The sequence below is a fragment of the Aulonocara stuartgranti genome (assembly GCF_965226115.1).
Source record: "Aulonocara stuartgranti genome assembly, chromosome: 12".
Taxonomy (NCBI): domain Eukaryota; kingdom Metazoa; phylum Chordata; class Actinopteri; order Cichliformes; family Cichlidae; genus Aulonocara; species Aulonocara stuartgranti.
Genome location: NC_138948.1, coordinates 15,184,564 through 15,199,476, shown reverse-complemented (window position 1 = coordinate 15,199,476; position 14,913 = coordinate 15,184,564). Strand labels below are relative to the sequence as shown.

Sequence of the window (14,913 nt, the reverse complement as noted above, 5' to 3'; positions counted from 1 at the left end):
CCCTGAGCATGACGGCGCGCGCTGCTCGGCGTATCGGCGAGAGACGATCAGTCAGGACGGTTCAGATCTCCATCAAACGGCGATGTCAGAAAAAGGCAGAGAGGGATCACTCTCGCTGGCAGCAGCTTTCACGCTGTCATCCCGGGCGAGCTGACGAAGAATGTGAAATGTATCAATTGATATTCCCATGGTCTTTGTAGCTTCTGTCAGGCAGCCAGGCTCAGCCAACCACAATAACCTGTTTACATGTATCCAACACTGACAGTGGTGCCACAGAATGACTAAATCAGTGTATGCAGTTTGTCAAGTATGTGCGTTTGTGCAGGCATGTTTTGGTGTGTGCTGCTCCTTGTTTGCATGCCTCTGCGTGCCTGCATGTATTTTAATGTGCATATGTGTGCACGTGTGTGTGTGTGTGTGTGTGTGTTAAGGTCTTTAGGGAGCGGATGGGAACAGGTGGTAGCTCCAGACTACAGGAGCTCCTGACAGCAGTAAGGTCCCCAGACTCCCAGCCCCTCATTAAACATTGACACAAAAACACTGCAACTGTCTGTGTGTGAACAGTAATGAAGCGCAGACGGCTACACTGGTATACACACTGCAACTTAGCACAGCACGAGCTTGCAGTCCGCATGTGTGTGTGTGTGTGTGTTTGTGTGTGTGTTGTCCATCTGTGTGCGCTCATTAATGAGGTGCATTTGTCTGTAGAGGTGTCCACTTAGATATTGAGGAATTCGTCTGGTTCGCCAACAAAAGCACCGGTCTGCTGTCAGAGGCCAGACAGCACTGTCCATTTGTTATCTTATGGATGCCATCCTGTGAGAAATGGTGTGTGCGCTGAAGGAAAAACGCACTCATGCAAGTGTGTACACATGCGAGGAAGAATACACTTGCTTGCATGCGTTTGTAGGAGATACACGCTTCCTGTGTGCCTGACCTGTGCTCGGGTCCCTGCTCAGTTTCAGCTGGTAATGACGTCCCTTGGGTGTAGCACGTTACAGCAGCCTCCTCCAGTCTGTCTCACTGTATACTTCTAATGACATCATGATCACACGCTGGCCCCTTTTATGCCAAAAGCCCTCTTCCTCACCATCAACATCAAAAATCCCATCTAGGGTATTAATTCTGTCTTTCTCCCCCTCTCTCTCTCACACACATCACGACTTCACAACACATCAAGACTTTGACAAGGCCGTGGCTTTTTTTTTTTTGTCAGATGGTAAATTCAATATGCTTTATATTTTCACCTATAGAAAGTCAAACCTCAACTGTTTCTGAGTTTTAAATGTGCTGTGCAAGACAGCTTATAGTTGCGGGCGATCGCTGCCAAGCAAAAAATTGTACACTTTATATTGAAGTCGTAACCTGCAGACAAGGATGCTTCTGTACAGCTTCCCAGTAGAGAACACTGACAGCAGCATGTTACACCATGAGTTGCTCATAAATCATCCCGGTCTTGTAGGAAAAATGGACAGTTTCTTACCTGTTGTCCAGCAGACAAGTGACAAAATAAAGGGAAAACCATGAACAACCTCCAGTTGTGCCTTTAGATGAGGGGTGGGCAATTCATTTTTCCAACAGGCCACATAAAAACCTGGGCTGCACCAATAAGACATACATTCATATTTAATACAACTGGCTCTATTCCACAGTGTGTCTCTTGCCCTGTCTTCCTCCACTCACCCCCAACAGTCATTGTAGATGTTCAATTGTTGTTTTTTGTTTTTATTTTACTGTAGCGCCTTGTCTTACAATATAAACCATGTTGAGGTGACTGCTGTTTGGTGCTATATAAATACAGCTGAATTAAAGTAAATTGAATTAGGTTCAGTGTATTGGTGCACACTCCACACAACAGTCCCAGTTTCTCATGTCCTTTGGGAAAATGAATTACTCCCTCCTGCTTTAGAGTTAACAGTCACTGCAAATTATTGCAAAGTTTTTCTGGGCAATCACATATTTCCTATGATTAATTATTTGCGTTCTGATCTGAGTACATCTATCCAAAAAGCACGAAAGTTTCAATGCTTGTATGGTTTCCGTTTTAATGAGTTTGATAACAGTTTTATAGGCTTTTCAGTTGTATCGCAACCCAACTGAGCACCTATGGGACGATTTTAGAACCAGCTGTTTAAACAGCTTTTTCAACCACTGTCTGTTTTCTTAGTTCTTATCCAATTCATGCTCACAGGTCGCTCCAGTTGTCATAGACCTGGACAGGTTACCCTTTAACCTAGCACCCATGGCTTTGGACCTTGGGAGTGAGCCAAAACGCATAAAGGCCCTAGCCTGGATTTGAATCCAGGAACTTCTTGTTGTGAGACACCAATGCTAGCCACTGTAGCACTGTGCCACCTTACGAAAAGCCTAGAGAACCACTTCAAAAGTACACTAAAGCATCTCTAATGGCACGTGTTGGGCAGCTCAAAACGAAGTTATTTTCCTTTGATTGTTTTTGTCTGCTTCCACTTGTCTTTGCACTAGGATGATGTCGGAGTAAATGTGCAGTCATATTCGTTGTGTTCCCACTAGTGCTGTCAGCGTTAATCTCGTTGAAATGACGTTAACGCCACAACACAGCAAATCTCCGTTAACGAGCTACCGCGGATCGCACCGTGGTGGGGCTGGACGGCCAACACGTTAACGAGCAAACTGCGCTAACACACTAGTTCCCACCAATTGAGCATTGCGTGGCACATCCAACATACTGTTTTACTTTTGTCCATAACGCGCCATAACGCACCTTCAGGGTCATACGTCACATGAAAACCAAAATAGTTCCAAACGCCAGATCTGAATGAGAGTGGGGGAGGCTCAATTTGCCATGTTGCAACGACAGCTTAACTTCTCTCTCGCTAGCTTGCCCTGCGCTCAGTGAATCTGCGTTCGACTACTCCGGCTAGGCTGCACTGTCGAGCGCAGATCCACTGAGCGCTCAACACAGACAGCATCGTCAGAAGAAAAGTTGATAAAATAAATTAAAAATTTTGTATTGTTCGATACATATGCGTACCGAACCGAAAGCACTGTATCGAACGGTTCAATATCGATACGAGTATCGTTGCACCCCTACTTTATGTCTATATCTTTTACGTGGAATTTTCACATATGTTTGAGTGCACAGTTTAGATGTTGAAAAGATACTGTGATATTATTAGGTTTAACAGGCATTGCTTTGTTTTTTTCCATTGGCCTCACATTTTATCCTTGCAGGCACATAGTTGACTTTTGTGGATCACAGAAATGTTTTATTGTTTACAATTGCAGATGGCTCTGAACACTGTAAGACCCTTGTGAACAGGAGTTGCAGCAGCTTCAAAAACCTTCATTGCTCTGGCAACAAAACCCACAATTCAACTCACAGAACTCTTCCAGGATCTAAAAGTGACCCGCAAAAGCAATGGCTGGATGTTTCTTACTGAAATGTTTCTTGATCTTTGATTTTTCTTACATTTTATTGGCTTTTCGATGCTTATTAGCATTATTGGAAAACTGAGCTTCACACCCATCCAGCCCTTGAAAGACTGCAAGTCACCTAAAGTTATGCAAAAAAACAAGTCTTTATTATCTTTATTTGCTTGTATATCTGTGACTTAAAGCACATTCTTGCAGAAGAATATATGAAAATGCTTTTAGACCCCCAGAATTTGATCCTTGTATCTTTAATATCTCTGCAAATAGCACGCTTTTTGTGATCTTTTCAGCACTTCCAGCATCTGTCTAGGAAAAGCTCACAGGCTGAGCATTTACAGTATATGAGAGTGCATTCTGTATTCCTACTTACTACGTTATTCTGCACAGGGTCTGGGGCCTTTGTGGTGCACTGAGCTTGCCATCATTACAGGAGTACAAAAAGAGGATCACAGACATGTGTTCTTCAGCACAGCCTTCAGCATCGGCCGCGCTACCACAGGGACTGACTTCCTTTCCTCCTCTTCTTACAGAAGGCCGTTGGATTTTGATCTCCTCTCTCCCCCTCCATCGGCCCCGAGGCATCTGATTAAATGCTAATTAAAGCCGTTAGCGCTGCTATCACCGCTGCTAACTCCTCTCTCTCTCTGTCACAGAGATTAATGTCCCTCGTTCATCATCCCACCTCTCCCAGCCTGAGTACCTGCCCGGCTCGCAAAACCTGATCAAGTCATCAGCCACCACCTCCCCCCCCAAAACCCCCTCTCATCCACCACCCCTCTCCCATCGCGCAAAGATGGACGAGGGGTTTAAATTTTAATTTGAAAATTGCCCTCAATTACTTCTGTGCCGACCACTTGCCGGAGCTTCTCATGTGGTTGAGTGGGAAGGGGTTACAGCAGTGGGTCAGCGGCCATGATGAGCGATAAGGGGACATTAATAAGAAAGGCAGAGGTTCATTTAAAAGCAGAAAGGACAGTGGGAGCAGCTTTCTCATTATTTAACTCCCCCAGCTTTATTTAAAGGACTTTATTTAAGGATACCAAGTTAATGTGTCCTCCAGGACAGACGGTTAAAGCGCCTGACAGAGTGAGAAAGTTACAGCCATAACTTACACCCTGAGCACACACTGCGGTGCCATCTTTTTTACCTCTTTTGACATTCCCGCCGTTTTCAGGCAGAACGGAACGAGCCTCTGAGGGACATAAAATGTTAGAACAAAGTTACACACATCATTTAATTTTATTCTTTCACAATTTCTGGCCCACAAATGTTTTATTGGTTCCAATATCGGTAATCATTATAAGCTATTGGAATATATTGAGCTATGTATAACAAGTCAGCCAAATGTCATTTGAACTACCACCAGATTGGGGGAAGCTGTGCCCTGGAATATGCAACTGCTCTGCAGGGCCTCATCTGGTGTTTGTTTTATCCTTATGATTTTTACTGAATTGCACTTCATGACTCACGAATGATAAACTTTCCCAGCACCTAAGAGCAAACATGTTGCTGTTAAGGTAGCTTTTTGGGAAGACGTCAGGATGTTGAAACAAAATGTCACACTGATAACAAAAAACAACAATGTTCCTACCTGGCAGCCAAAGCAACACAAATAAGCCAAAAGTGCTGTCATCCAGCGATTTCCAAAGACAATTAACAAATATACAGAGATTTATGCACCTGTGCCCCAGCTGTTAGCACACCAGGAATACTTTTCCTTAATTTCTCACAGTTTTTTCCAACGCTCTGCCGGATGCCTGTCCAAAAGGCTCTAAATCTCCGTGAAAGTGTTTATAACATCACAGCGATTGCCGGGAAATGGGGGGAAACCCACTTGACTTCTCTTTTCCTCTTCATATATATTTCACTGACATAAGACACACATGTAAGAGGACACCATGCTCACAAAGCATGTGAATTGGATATTCCGTGGTACCACAATGGGGGGAAAAAATGTGCAGACTTTGATAAAGATGCCAAGGGGAAAGAATCTGAGCCACATTCTTTTGGGCTTGCAGGAAAAAAATCCTCAGAGCCAAAGAGAGTTTCAGCTTCTAGGTAATGTGACATTTAATAGGATGTGCAACACGCTCGGAGGATCTGGGGTTGCGCGCTGAGAGAGTGAACAACTCCACATAAAGGTGAGGCAGGCTTTACAGGAAGAGATAGCTTTAACATTTCACTGGTGCTTGATTAAAAGCCTAAATGAGTAACAGCATAATGTTCCCACTCCTTCCATCATCCGTTCATTCCTGCTTCTTCATCTTCATTTTTTCCCCCCCTATCCGGCAGCGGCAGGCACCATGTGTCCGGCGAATGGGAACAAAGAAAGGGGAAGAGAGACAGAGAAAAAGAAGGATGGAGCGACAGGAAGAGGAGAGAATTAGAGCATATATCAAGGCCGTTTTCTCTGACATTTGTGCTCTCGGTGTGGAGAGGCACTATGAATATCAATATGAACCCATGGAGAGGAAACACTTTTTTTTTTTTAACTTCTCACTGGGCCATTCATGCACACAAGAAATCTATTCAAGTCAGTGTAATGGCCAGTCTCTGAGCCTGTGCACAGTTGTGTGAACAGCGCTGCCTCGCCTCTACATTTTTCCCTCTCATGAGTGTGGCCAGGCTTGTATTACTGAAAAACACTTTACGTCAAGTGCAACTGTGGTGAACACTACAGTATCTAAATCAGACTGGATTAAATGCTTGCATGAGTTGAGCCTGACAACACCAATCAGCAACACCTACCTACCAACAGCTTTCTCTGTATAGTTTTTTGTGTGTGTGTGTGTGTTTTCACACAGCCTCTCTTCTCCTCTCGGTTCTTAGAGATATAGAGTCAAAGGGATGCAAATCTACCCACTTCCTTCCTCCCCTCCCCCACCTGCAAACATAGATAGCCCCAGGCCAGTTCCAGACCTTTCTATATGCAGAACCAGTGACAGGAGTTACACACTATTCTCCCCCCCTGTAAGTTCCCTCAGTAACAAGCTGCGAGCCATGCTCTCTCTCTCTGGGCTGCATGTATGAAGCTGTGTGATTGGTTTGGTATGGTAACAATATGGGAATAGTGCGATGCCCACGCCCCCACCTTCTGCCTTTTTTGCATGTGAAGCCTTTCCCTGCTCGCAGTCGTGCATGCATGAGTGTGTGTGTGCATATGTGTGTGTGTGTGAATGTGGACTGCTGGATCCAAGCTTATTACTTTAAGTTGTCTCCAGCCCCAGCGCTAATCCCTGTCTACTTCAGGGAGGGATAACAATAATACAACAAGATCCAGAGGTACTAATGAAATCCTATCAGGTTCCTGAATGTCAGAGAGGGGGCGGGGGGGGGGGACGACTGAGAGTGTATGAGGTATTGATTGAATAGAGACCAAAGCAAGAGAAAGATAAAGGGGGAAGTGAAGAGGAAGAGAAAGGCAAGGAAGCGTAGTTGGTGAAAAGTAAGTGAATAAACAGAGGAGTTCAAAAATAAAATAAATTAGAGGCAGACTGAAAGGAAGACGAGGGGAGAGGAAAGCAAAGATTTTTAGAGTAGATGCAAAAGTTGGGTGCAGTTGTCGACAGAATGTTTTCTCCTCGGTGACTGAGCAGGCAGCAGCTAAAGTGCATCAGCCCTGACTTGAATAGGTTTCAGACCTAGACCAATTCTCCCTCTGCGTCCCCGCCAGACCCACCATTCGCCCCTGGGATTGAATTAGGCCTGCCCCATTATACAGTTGCCATGGGGACTCTGACACCTCCGCTGACGAAGTGAGAGCCACGCAAGGCTGAGTTGCTGATCAGAAAGTGTGTGTGTATGTACGTGTGTGTCATTTGTGACCGTACAAATGTCTTTATGTTTGTTACTGATATGTGTACCTATTCTCTCCTACGTGTTTGTCGCTATAGAAGTAGCTGAAATAACTGAGGGCTTTTCTATACATCCAAAAGAGGGAGAACTGATTATGCCTCTAAACATCAGCACAATGGATTTAAAAGAAATTATTTTACATGTGATTAAAACTTTTAGCTTAAATATTGCAATAACGTTTTTAGGAGGCGCAGCCTGTTTTCTCTTTCAAAGCAAAAGAAGTGATGAAATTATATCTAGTAGCTGTCAATGGGAACTTTCAATATGTGTTCAAAGGAGTTGTTAATGAACGGAGAAGATGTCCGTGATCACAAAGCTGAAAACACACCGGATAATACAGTCTGGTGTATTACTATAATACACTGGCACTCTGACACGATCAGGAGTTCAGCATTAAAACGTAGACAAAACATACATCCTGAAGGTTTGTGCCTATATCAGATACTATGACCTTATTAGGATGCCTAGCAGCCAGCAACCTGAATTAAAAATATTCTAGAGATAGTACATAAAAATCATTTTTATGTACTATCTCTACATAAAAAATAAATAATAAAATTGCATGGAAAATTCTCTCTTTCTTTATACTTTATTTTTAAACAGTACGTTGTACTGTGTTTTTACTGACTTTTTCATTTTACAGCATTGCTCTTCACCTACACCACTTTATAAACAAACAGTCTAACTAAGCTAATAATACACAGACAGATGTACCAAGCCCACTTAGTAAGCAATCACAGCGTGGGTTGGAAAACGTTGGAAACGTTGGAAAACGTTGGAAAACGTCAATGAACTTTTGAACTGAGAAAACCCATTGGGGCTTACCCAGATGGCATGTATAGAATTATTTCAAAGCTGACATGCTAATGTCAAGAAGTTACTTTAAATGCTAAAGAGGTACCAGGTTTGAGTAACATTTGATATGTTTAAGGCCCAAATAACCCTGTAAAAGATACTGTATAGCTATCTGTATAAAGCACTTTCATCACAACCGTCAATGCCATGTTAAATCCAGACTAATCACAATGCTATTTAATTTTAATGAGGAAATCAGGTCTTACACCAGCAATTTAAGCCTGGCTAAAAGATTAGGCTTGACTTTTCTTTTTTCATTCAGCTGTATAACGTTTAGCTATTGTCATAATTTACACTTAAAAATGTCAGCTACTCAGTAGAATAGAATCTAGACGTACTCAATTATTTTTTAACGAGCACTCAATCTGAGTCAGCACGTGCATATAAAAAGTAGGTACTTACATAGTACTTCCAGTGTCATTTTTCCTTATTTCTGATATACCCTGTAGGTGCCCATTATATTTAGAATATTAGAACATGTTATTTTTCATTTCCACTGAAATATAATGTTGTTCTGCTGTCCTGTCAATTATTTATAAACTCATTTGATGTCAAACATAGTCTAGAAGTTCAGATAAATTTGATGAATTAGTAAAATGCAAGATTAATGACAAGCCCAGTTATGGGCTGAGCAACACAGGACTCTAATCATCTTAACAGAGATATTGTAGGGGAGACCGGGGATAGTTGTAACATTTTTGACATTTCTGTCTGTAAATTGAAGCTCTTTTAAGGTAGTGGATTCAAAATGTAATGCAAAGTATTTACATGTCTCTGCTATTAAATAGGGCAGCTATTTTCTCTGCAGCACAATTACCCATTGCATGGTATGGTCTCAAACACGAAGAGTGAAATGTTACAATTAACCCCATAGTCTGGGTTAGTTGTAACATATCCTGGGGTAAAATGTAACACAATGAAAGAAAAGGGTACTAACAAAACATTAACATGTAATCTTTGTTTATTCAACACATGAATGCACTTATATCCATTTATGTAGCTATGTGCAGAAATCTAGCTTTTGAACATATTCCAACCCCCCCCCCCCCCCCCCCCCCAAAAAAAAAGACAAGTTATGGAATTTTCTGCAACTGAATATTTCATTAATTTTGGTTGGTCTTCCTTGAGTTTGGCCTCATTGGATCAGTGGGCATTATAACCTACAACTCTTGCACCAATTTTGAATATAACAATGAAGCTGAAAAAATGTAGTTGTTCACCAGCATCGCAATTCCATTACTTTTTATCATGGCTTAACCTTTGTGTGGTTTGCAAAGTGCTTCAGAAAGATGAGGAAATCTGTTTCTTGCACCCATCTTGATTTATTTCCACTACCAGTACTTCCTACTGGTCCATCTCTGACACAGTGGTCTGCATAATGTATGTGTGGGAACACAAACAGTGGAGGAATTGTGTTGCCAATGGCATTAACCGCATATACAAATGCGACCAGTGAACCTCTCTCTGCTGATGTCGTTGCCCCAACTTGTTTAATATAAGTTAAAGTAATAGTGTGGTAAGTTGTAACATCTGCATTATTGTTACAACTAACCCAGACTGTTGCTGTTACAACTGACCCAGACTCCTATAGCCACGAACTAGCTAACATTACAGCCAACGGCTAAAACATTAGCACTAAAGACCTACGCAGAATATATCCCCATAGACATACAAATAACACAATTTAAGTTTGATGAGTTTAACTGCAAAGCAGATAATGTTATTAGAAATTGAAATAAAGTAGAAAAACGTACTTTTTGGCATACAAATTACTTTTTTTCATGTTAAATTGTCTGTGTTTGACAAAATGTGCTGATTTTTCACATGTGATAGCAGAACTGAGTTGGGCATGCACAGGATGAGTCACATCATTTGAAACTTAGCCCTGATTGGAGAAATTGGAAGTGTTACAACTGACCCACGTTACAACTATCCCCGGTCTCCCCTACAGTCTGAGCCTGGATTTTAGAGCACTGTGGTTCTTTTTACATCTAAGAAGGGTCAAATACACCAGAAAGATCTTTGCCTTGAGCTATTACAGCAACTGTACAAGAGGTTTCTCATTTAGGTCTGACATTTTCAGGTTATTAAAGTGAGAGTTGGTGGCTTTTCTTCAAAAAACGCTTTATAAAGTTTAAATATCTAATGTTTTCAAGAAAGATATATTATTATTCATGTTGACTTTGGAGGATGTAAGTTCAATGTTCACTTTGCTTTTACCTCAATTTTGGTCTCCACCAAACTCTTCTCATCTGACTTTCTTTTTTTTTTGCCGTATTCTCTACTAATATCAAACTTTGTATGGCTGTTATTTGGTTTTGGAAAGGTAATGCACCATCTTCTAGAATTAAATCTTTTAATATCATTCAATTTGCAACTGAATCCACAAAGTAAATTTAGCTGTATGAACTCTCACCTTTACATATTAGTATACTAATATGTAAATATGTATTAGTATACTAATATGTATACTAATATGTAAAGATTGCAGAGTGCAGTGAACTTTATTCTGTTTTCTTATCCTGGCAATGGTGGCTGCTGTAGGACAAACAACTCTTGCTTCTATTCGTCTGGAGTGAGGAGTCCAGTACGATTTGATGAGTTAATTTCTGACCAGTGAAAACGATACTGAGGAGAATTATTCAGGATAACCTGAACGTTTTGCTTTTGTTATTTGCTATTGTCAGTTGGTGTTAGCCTCTGTTAGCTATTGTTAGTCTGTTAGCCAGCACTAGTGAAACTTTCCTTGAAATGGGTCAGACATTGTTGGACTTGGACATTTCACAAATAAACTCTCATACAATACAGTATGAGAAGGCCATCGGACTGTTTATCAGACTGTAGGACACTCAAGGTTAAGATTAGATGGCATAAGTTAGCTTATAACCAGCTGTTGATGTTTAGCTAGCTCGTTGTCAGCAGTTTGAAGACTGGAGGGTTGCATGTCTAATCTGTTGATAATAAGTAACTGCAATGAGTACCATTAATAAATAAGCATGTTTATGCACATTGTCACATATCACAGCTGTGACTTCAGCTCAGGAGATGAGGTGTGAGGTGAGGAGGAAGAGGATGGTATTTCTTTGGTGACGGGGATCCCTTCTGAGATCATAAAACACAGGTACGATCCTTTTTATCTGGAATCTGAAAAGTAAAGGTGCAAGTAAAACAACTCTTTTCTAATGTTTTTAATGATTTTAAATGTCTGAAATAAAGATGAATTAATTAAAATATTCACTGAAAGCATACCACTTGAATTTTCAGGGAAAGATTGGATTTTGGTTGCAGAACCTTAGACTAATAATGTCTTTTTGTTGCCTGACCTTAACAACAGACTGCAGGGGAGATGTATATCTGCCATTCACCACCATATTCCTGCAAATCATTAAGAGCAGCAAGTGATTCAGAATTTTGTTATGCCCCATTTTAACAAAACAATAAATTGAACAATGATTAAAAAAACATAAAAAAAACCCCCATCAGAACTGAAGGGATGGGAAACACAGATTTGAATGAATACTGACTCAATGTTTATTGCTGTGAGTGACCTCTACCACTTTTTGTGATCTTATAGTACTTTTTTTGGATCTATTTTTCATATGAAATGATTGATTTCCACAGCTTTACAAATCAGATCTTTGCTTGCTGTTTATATTTACGAGAGAAATGTTGCAAGTCTTTATGAGAATGCAGATATTCCTGTGACAAAAAGGGTCAGTGAAAGATTAATGCGTTTTTTGTTTAGTTGCAGTAAATAAAGAGGTGAGACATAACAAATTAATGGGCGTATATTTATATTTCCAGCTTTTTCTAAGTCCCTGTGGCTTGCAGTCTTTAGTTTTCTTTTAGGAACATTTTGTAGGTTAGCTAGGAACTGATCATAAATTTCAGCATAGTTTCACTGTATCTAAATATATTCCTGAATTTATTCATTTCTCTAATTTAACTTGTCTCCCCTGAGAGAGCCGGCGTTCAAGAGATCTCAGTTATCCACTTATTGCAACCTCACTGCACAAACACCAAAACAAACAGTTGGATGGGTACTGAAAGCGGATACCTTGTCTGTCTCCTCACATTGGAATTTTGTCACCAACACAGTTCTAATGGATGGCCAGAGAAAGGATGCCACCCACAGCACCATCTGGCTAATGCCCCGTCCTCGGCTTATGAATTACGCTAAATTGTGCCCAAGAGAGAGAAGCCACATGTTCATTATGAAAGCTGCAGGGGTATTAGAGATCCCCTGAGTCGCGCCAAACGAGCTGCATGTCACAGGATGGTGTGACACACAACATGGTGCCATGAAGGGGGGGGGGGGAAGACACAACCTTCTCCGGATTTAATAGGATGCATTCATCAGGCAACCTTGACTGGACTCTGACAGGGTTCGTTTTCTTTTGTTTCAACAATGATTCACTGTTCAGTCACAGCTGAATACATACAGTATGGCCAGGTTGTTTGGGAAGTACACTGATGGATACGACTACCAGCACCTGGGAACACCTGCGCCTGATGTGACAAGCTAGTATCATGAAATGGCGAATGAATAACAAGCCAGTTTTTCCACGTTATTGGTAGCATTTTGGGTTTTGACATGTCATTTGTAGTCCCAGCTGACTGTATTCATTCAGCTCTGTGCAAAGAAAACAACAAATACTATCACATATGGATACTATCACTCAAATTAACCAATCATTTAACCTTAATGTTTCCATGATTTGTAGTCATTCTAAAGATATTAAAAGATGCTCACAAGCCCACAATGTAAAAAGTCTGCTTGGGCTATTTTAAGTACAGCTAATGGACCAGCCAATGAAAAGTGTCCCAGCCCTCTACTAGAAATATAGCACAGATATTTTTCCTATCTCTGTTTGGCTATATTTGGCATAGAAAGAGGTTGAGTGCAGGTGAGGATCAGGGTTTGGGACTTTGTTGTCATTGTTAGGACAACTAACATGCAAAAAGGCCATGGTCAAAGTAATGTGGACTATCAGCTTGAAAAGGTAATGAACATTGGCTTTTGATGTTAAGGTCCTGTGTTTTATCCACTCGCCCATCCACACCACAGTCTTCCATGTAGACCATATGGTTTTACAATCCCATTCTTTTTAATCATAAGTACTATGGCTACTTTAGGGCAGCGGTCCCCAACCCCCGGGCCTCGGACCAGTACCGGTCCGTGAGTCGTTTGGTACCGGGCCGCGAGAGTTGAGGCTCAGGTGTGAAATGTATAGTTTTCGGGGTTTTTATCTGTTTTCAGCGTTATTTTGTTATCGTTTTTATCGTTAATTCGGTTTTCCTGGGTCTTTTCACGTGTGTTATGAATAAATATTCTTTTTTTCGGTACCGGTACTGCTTTTATTTTGTTGTATTTATCCGCGACACTTTAAAGGCCGGTCCGTGAAAATATTGTTGGGCATAAACCGGTCCGTGGCGCAAAAAAGGTTGGGGACCGCTGCTTTAGGGCACTGTTACAGTGAAGTGTAGCCTTACCACTGGTTGTAATGAGAGGCTTGATCAAAAAACCATTTGGTTAGTTTTTTTTTTTTTTAATGAAATAAAGGTCTCCATTTGAAGCATGGTAGCCATTTTGAAGGAAAATGCCTGCACCAGCAGCCACTATTAGGTGTCTTTATCTGTGTCTAGACCATCATGAGACCAGGCTTACAGCATCTGTCAGTCCCTGCAAAAACTCCCTGGGTACCATAAAAGACCGGGCCCCCTCGCTAAAAGAACTGAGGCTAGAGAACCCAGTGGGGACCCATCGGACGGTATGGAGAGAAATAAAATTATCTGCTGTGGGTTTTTTTCTCCTTCTTTCATTCCGCCACAGTGTATGCCATGCATTGCCATGAAGGCAGATGGGGGAGGTGGAGGTGGAAATAAAACATGCATGAGTCGCCTGCAGCCCAGGAAAATAATTACTGTCATTTAGCAGACATGTAGAGGAGAGCAGCGCAGCCCAGTCTGCCCACAATATACCACCACACTCCCTGCATACCGATGAACTGGAGGCAAAACAGAGAGGGGTAGGGATGCACTGGCTGGGAGAGGGTTAGGAGACTGTAATAGATGCTATGGCTTACTTTTGGGGATGTTTTCATAAGTCGTTCATAGACGACAGAATCCTCACAAACTGTTGCAATCAATCGAAAATTAAAAAGAAAGAGACTTTCTTTTTTCTTTCTCTGCACTCACAGGAGCTCCAACATTGCTCGACACATTATTGAGCACTGTTCTGTCTCCAGTAGTCCCGAATGACACAAGATGTACAATATATTTCTCTAAAGATCAGAGGAAAAGATTTGACCTCCGTGTCTTGGCTGAGGCTAAATCAAGCAGTCCTTCTCTCTCATTTAGCCTGTCACTCATCTCTTTTCTCCCCCCTCCTCTATTTTCTCCACATCTGTCTATCTCCTTCCTGTCTTTTCCTCCTTCCCTTCCACTTGCCTGGAGTCAGACCACAGCACAAATTTATAGGAGGTGGAGGGATGCCAGTGGAGGTCAAATGCGTGAGCAGCTTCCCGTCTGCCTCCCCTATCATTCTTTATGGCTGATCTATCGTGGCGGAGCCTTCATTACCCTGAATTATACGCTACGATTATTACCTCTCCCCCCGGCCTATGCAGGACGGCCCTGGCCTTATCATCTTCTTGGCTTACCCAGGAGGAACGTAATATAGGGAACCCTGGATATATAGCGCAACATCTGCCTCCAACATGACTCCACTGCGAATCTTTGAACTTTAGATCTCTACATTCACAGTATGTGATGTATGTGGTGTGCGAC

General features: G+C 41.7%; 1 protein-coding gene and 2 long non-coding RNA genes across 3 annotated transcripts in view; all 3 read right to left on the bottom strand.

Moving 5' to 3' along the window:
- pde4d (phosphodiesterase 4D, cAMP-specific) overlaps positions 1-2,770 on the bottom strand; it is a 316,846-nt gene extending 314,076 nt beyond the window's left edge. Inside the window, exon 1 of the mRNA XM_082555164.1 lies at positions 2,744-2,770. Coding sequence (XP_082411290.1) covers positions 2,744-2,755 — 12 coding nt within the window. The 5' untranslated portion in view covers positions 2,756-2,770. The remainder of the gene's footprint in view (positions 1-2,743) is intronic.
- A 2,895-nt stretch (positions 2,771-5,665) lies between these two features.
- Positions 5,666-9,412, bottom strand: LOC309719219. The gene is made up of 3 exons (XR_014280168.1): positions 9,383-9,412; positions 8,527-8,567; positions 5,666-5,695 (listed from the first exon to the last, which is right to left on the bottom strand). It is a non-coding gene; the product is annotated as an uncharacterized lncRNA (long non-coding RNA).
- Positions 9,413-11,214: 1,802 nt separating this feature from the next.
- On the bottom strand, positions 11,215-12,302 carry LOC309719218. Its single transcript, XR_014280167.1, has 3 exons — positions 12,182-12,302; positions 11,448-11,499; positions 11,215-11,268 (listed from the first exon to the last, which is right to left on the bottom strand). It is a non-coding gene; the product is annotated as an uncharacterized lncRNA (long non-coding RNA).
- Between the last annotated feature and the right edge of the window lie 2,611 nt (positions 12,303-14,913).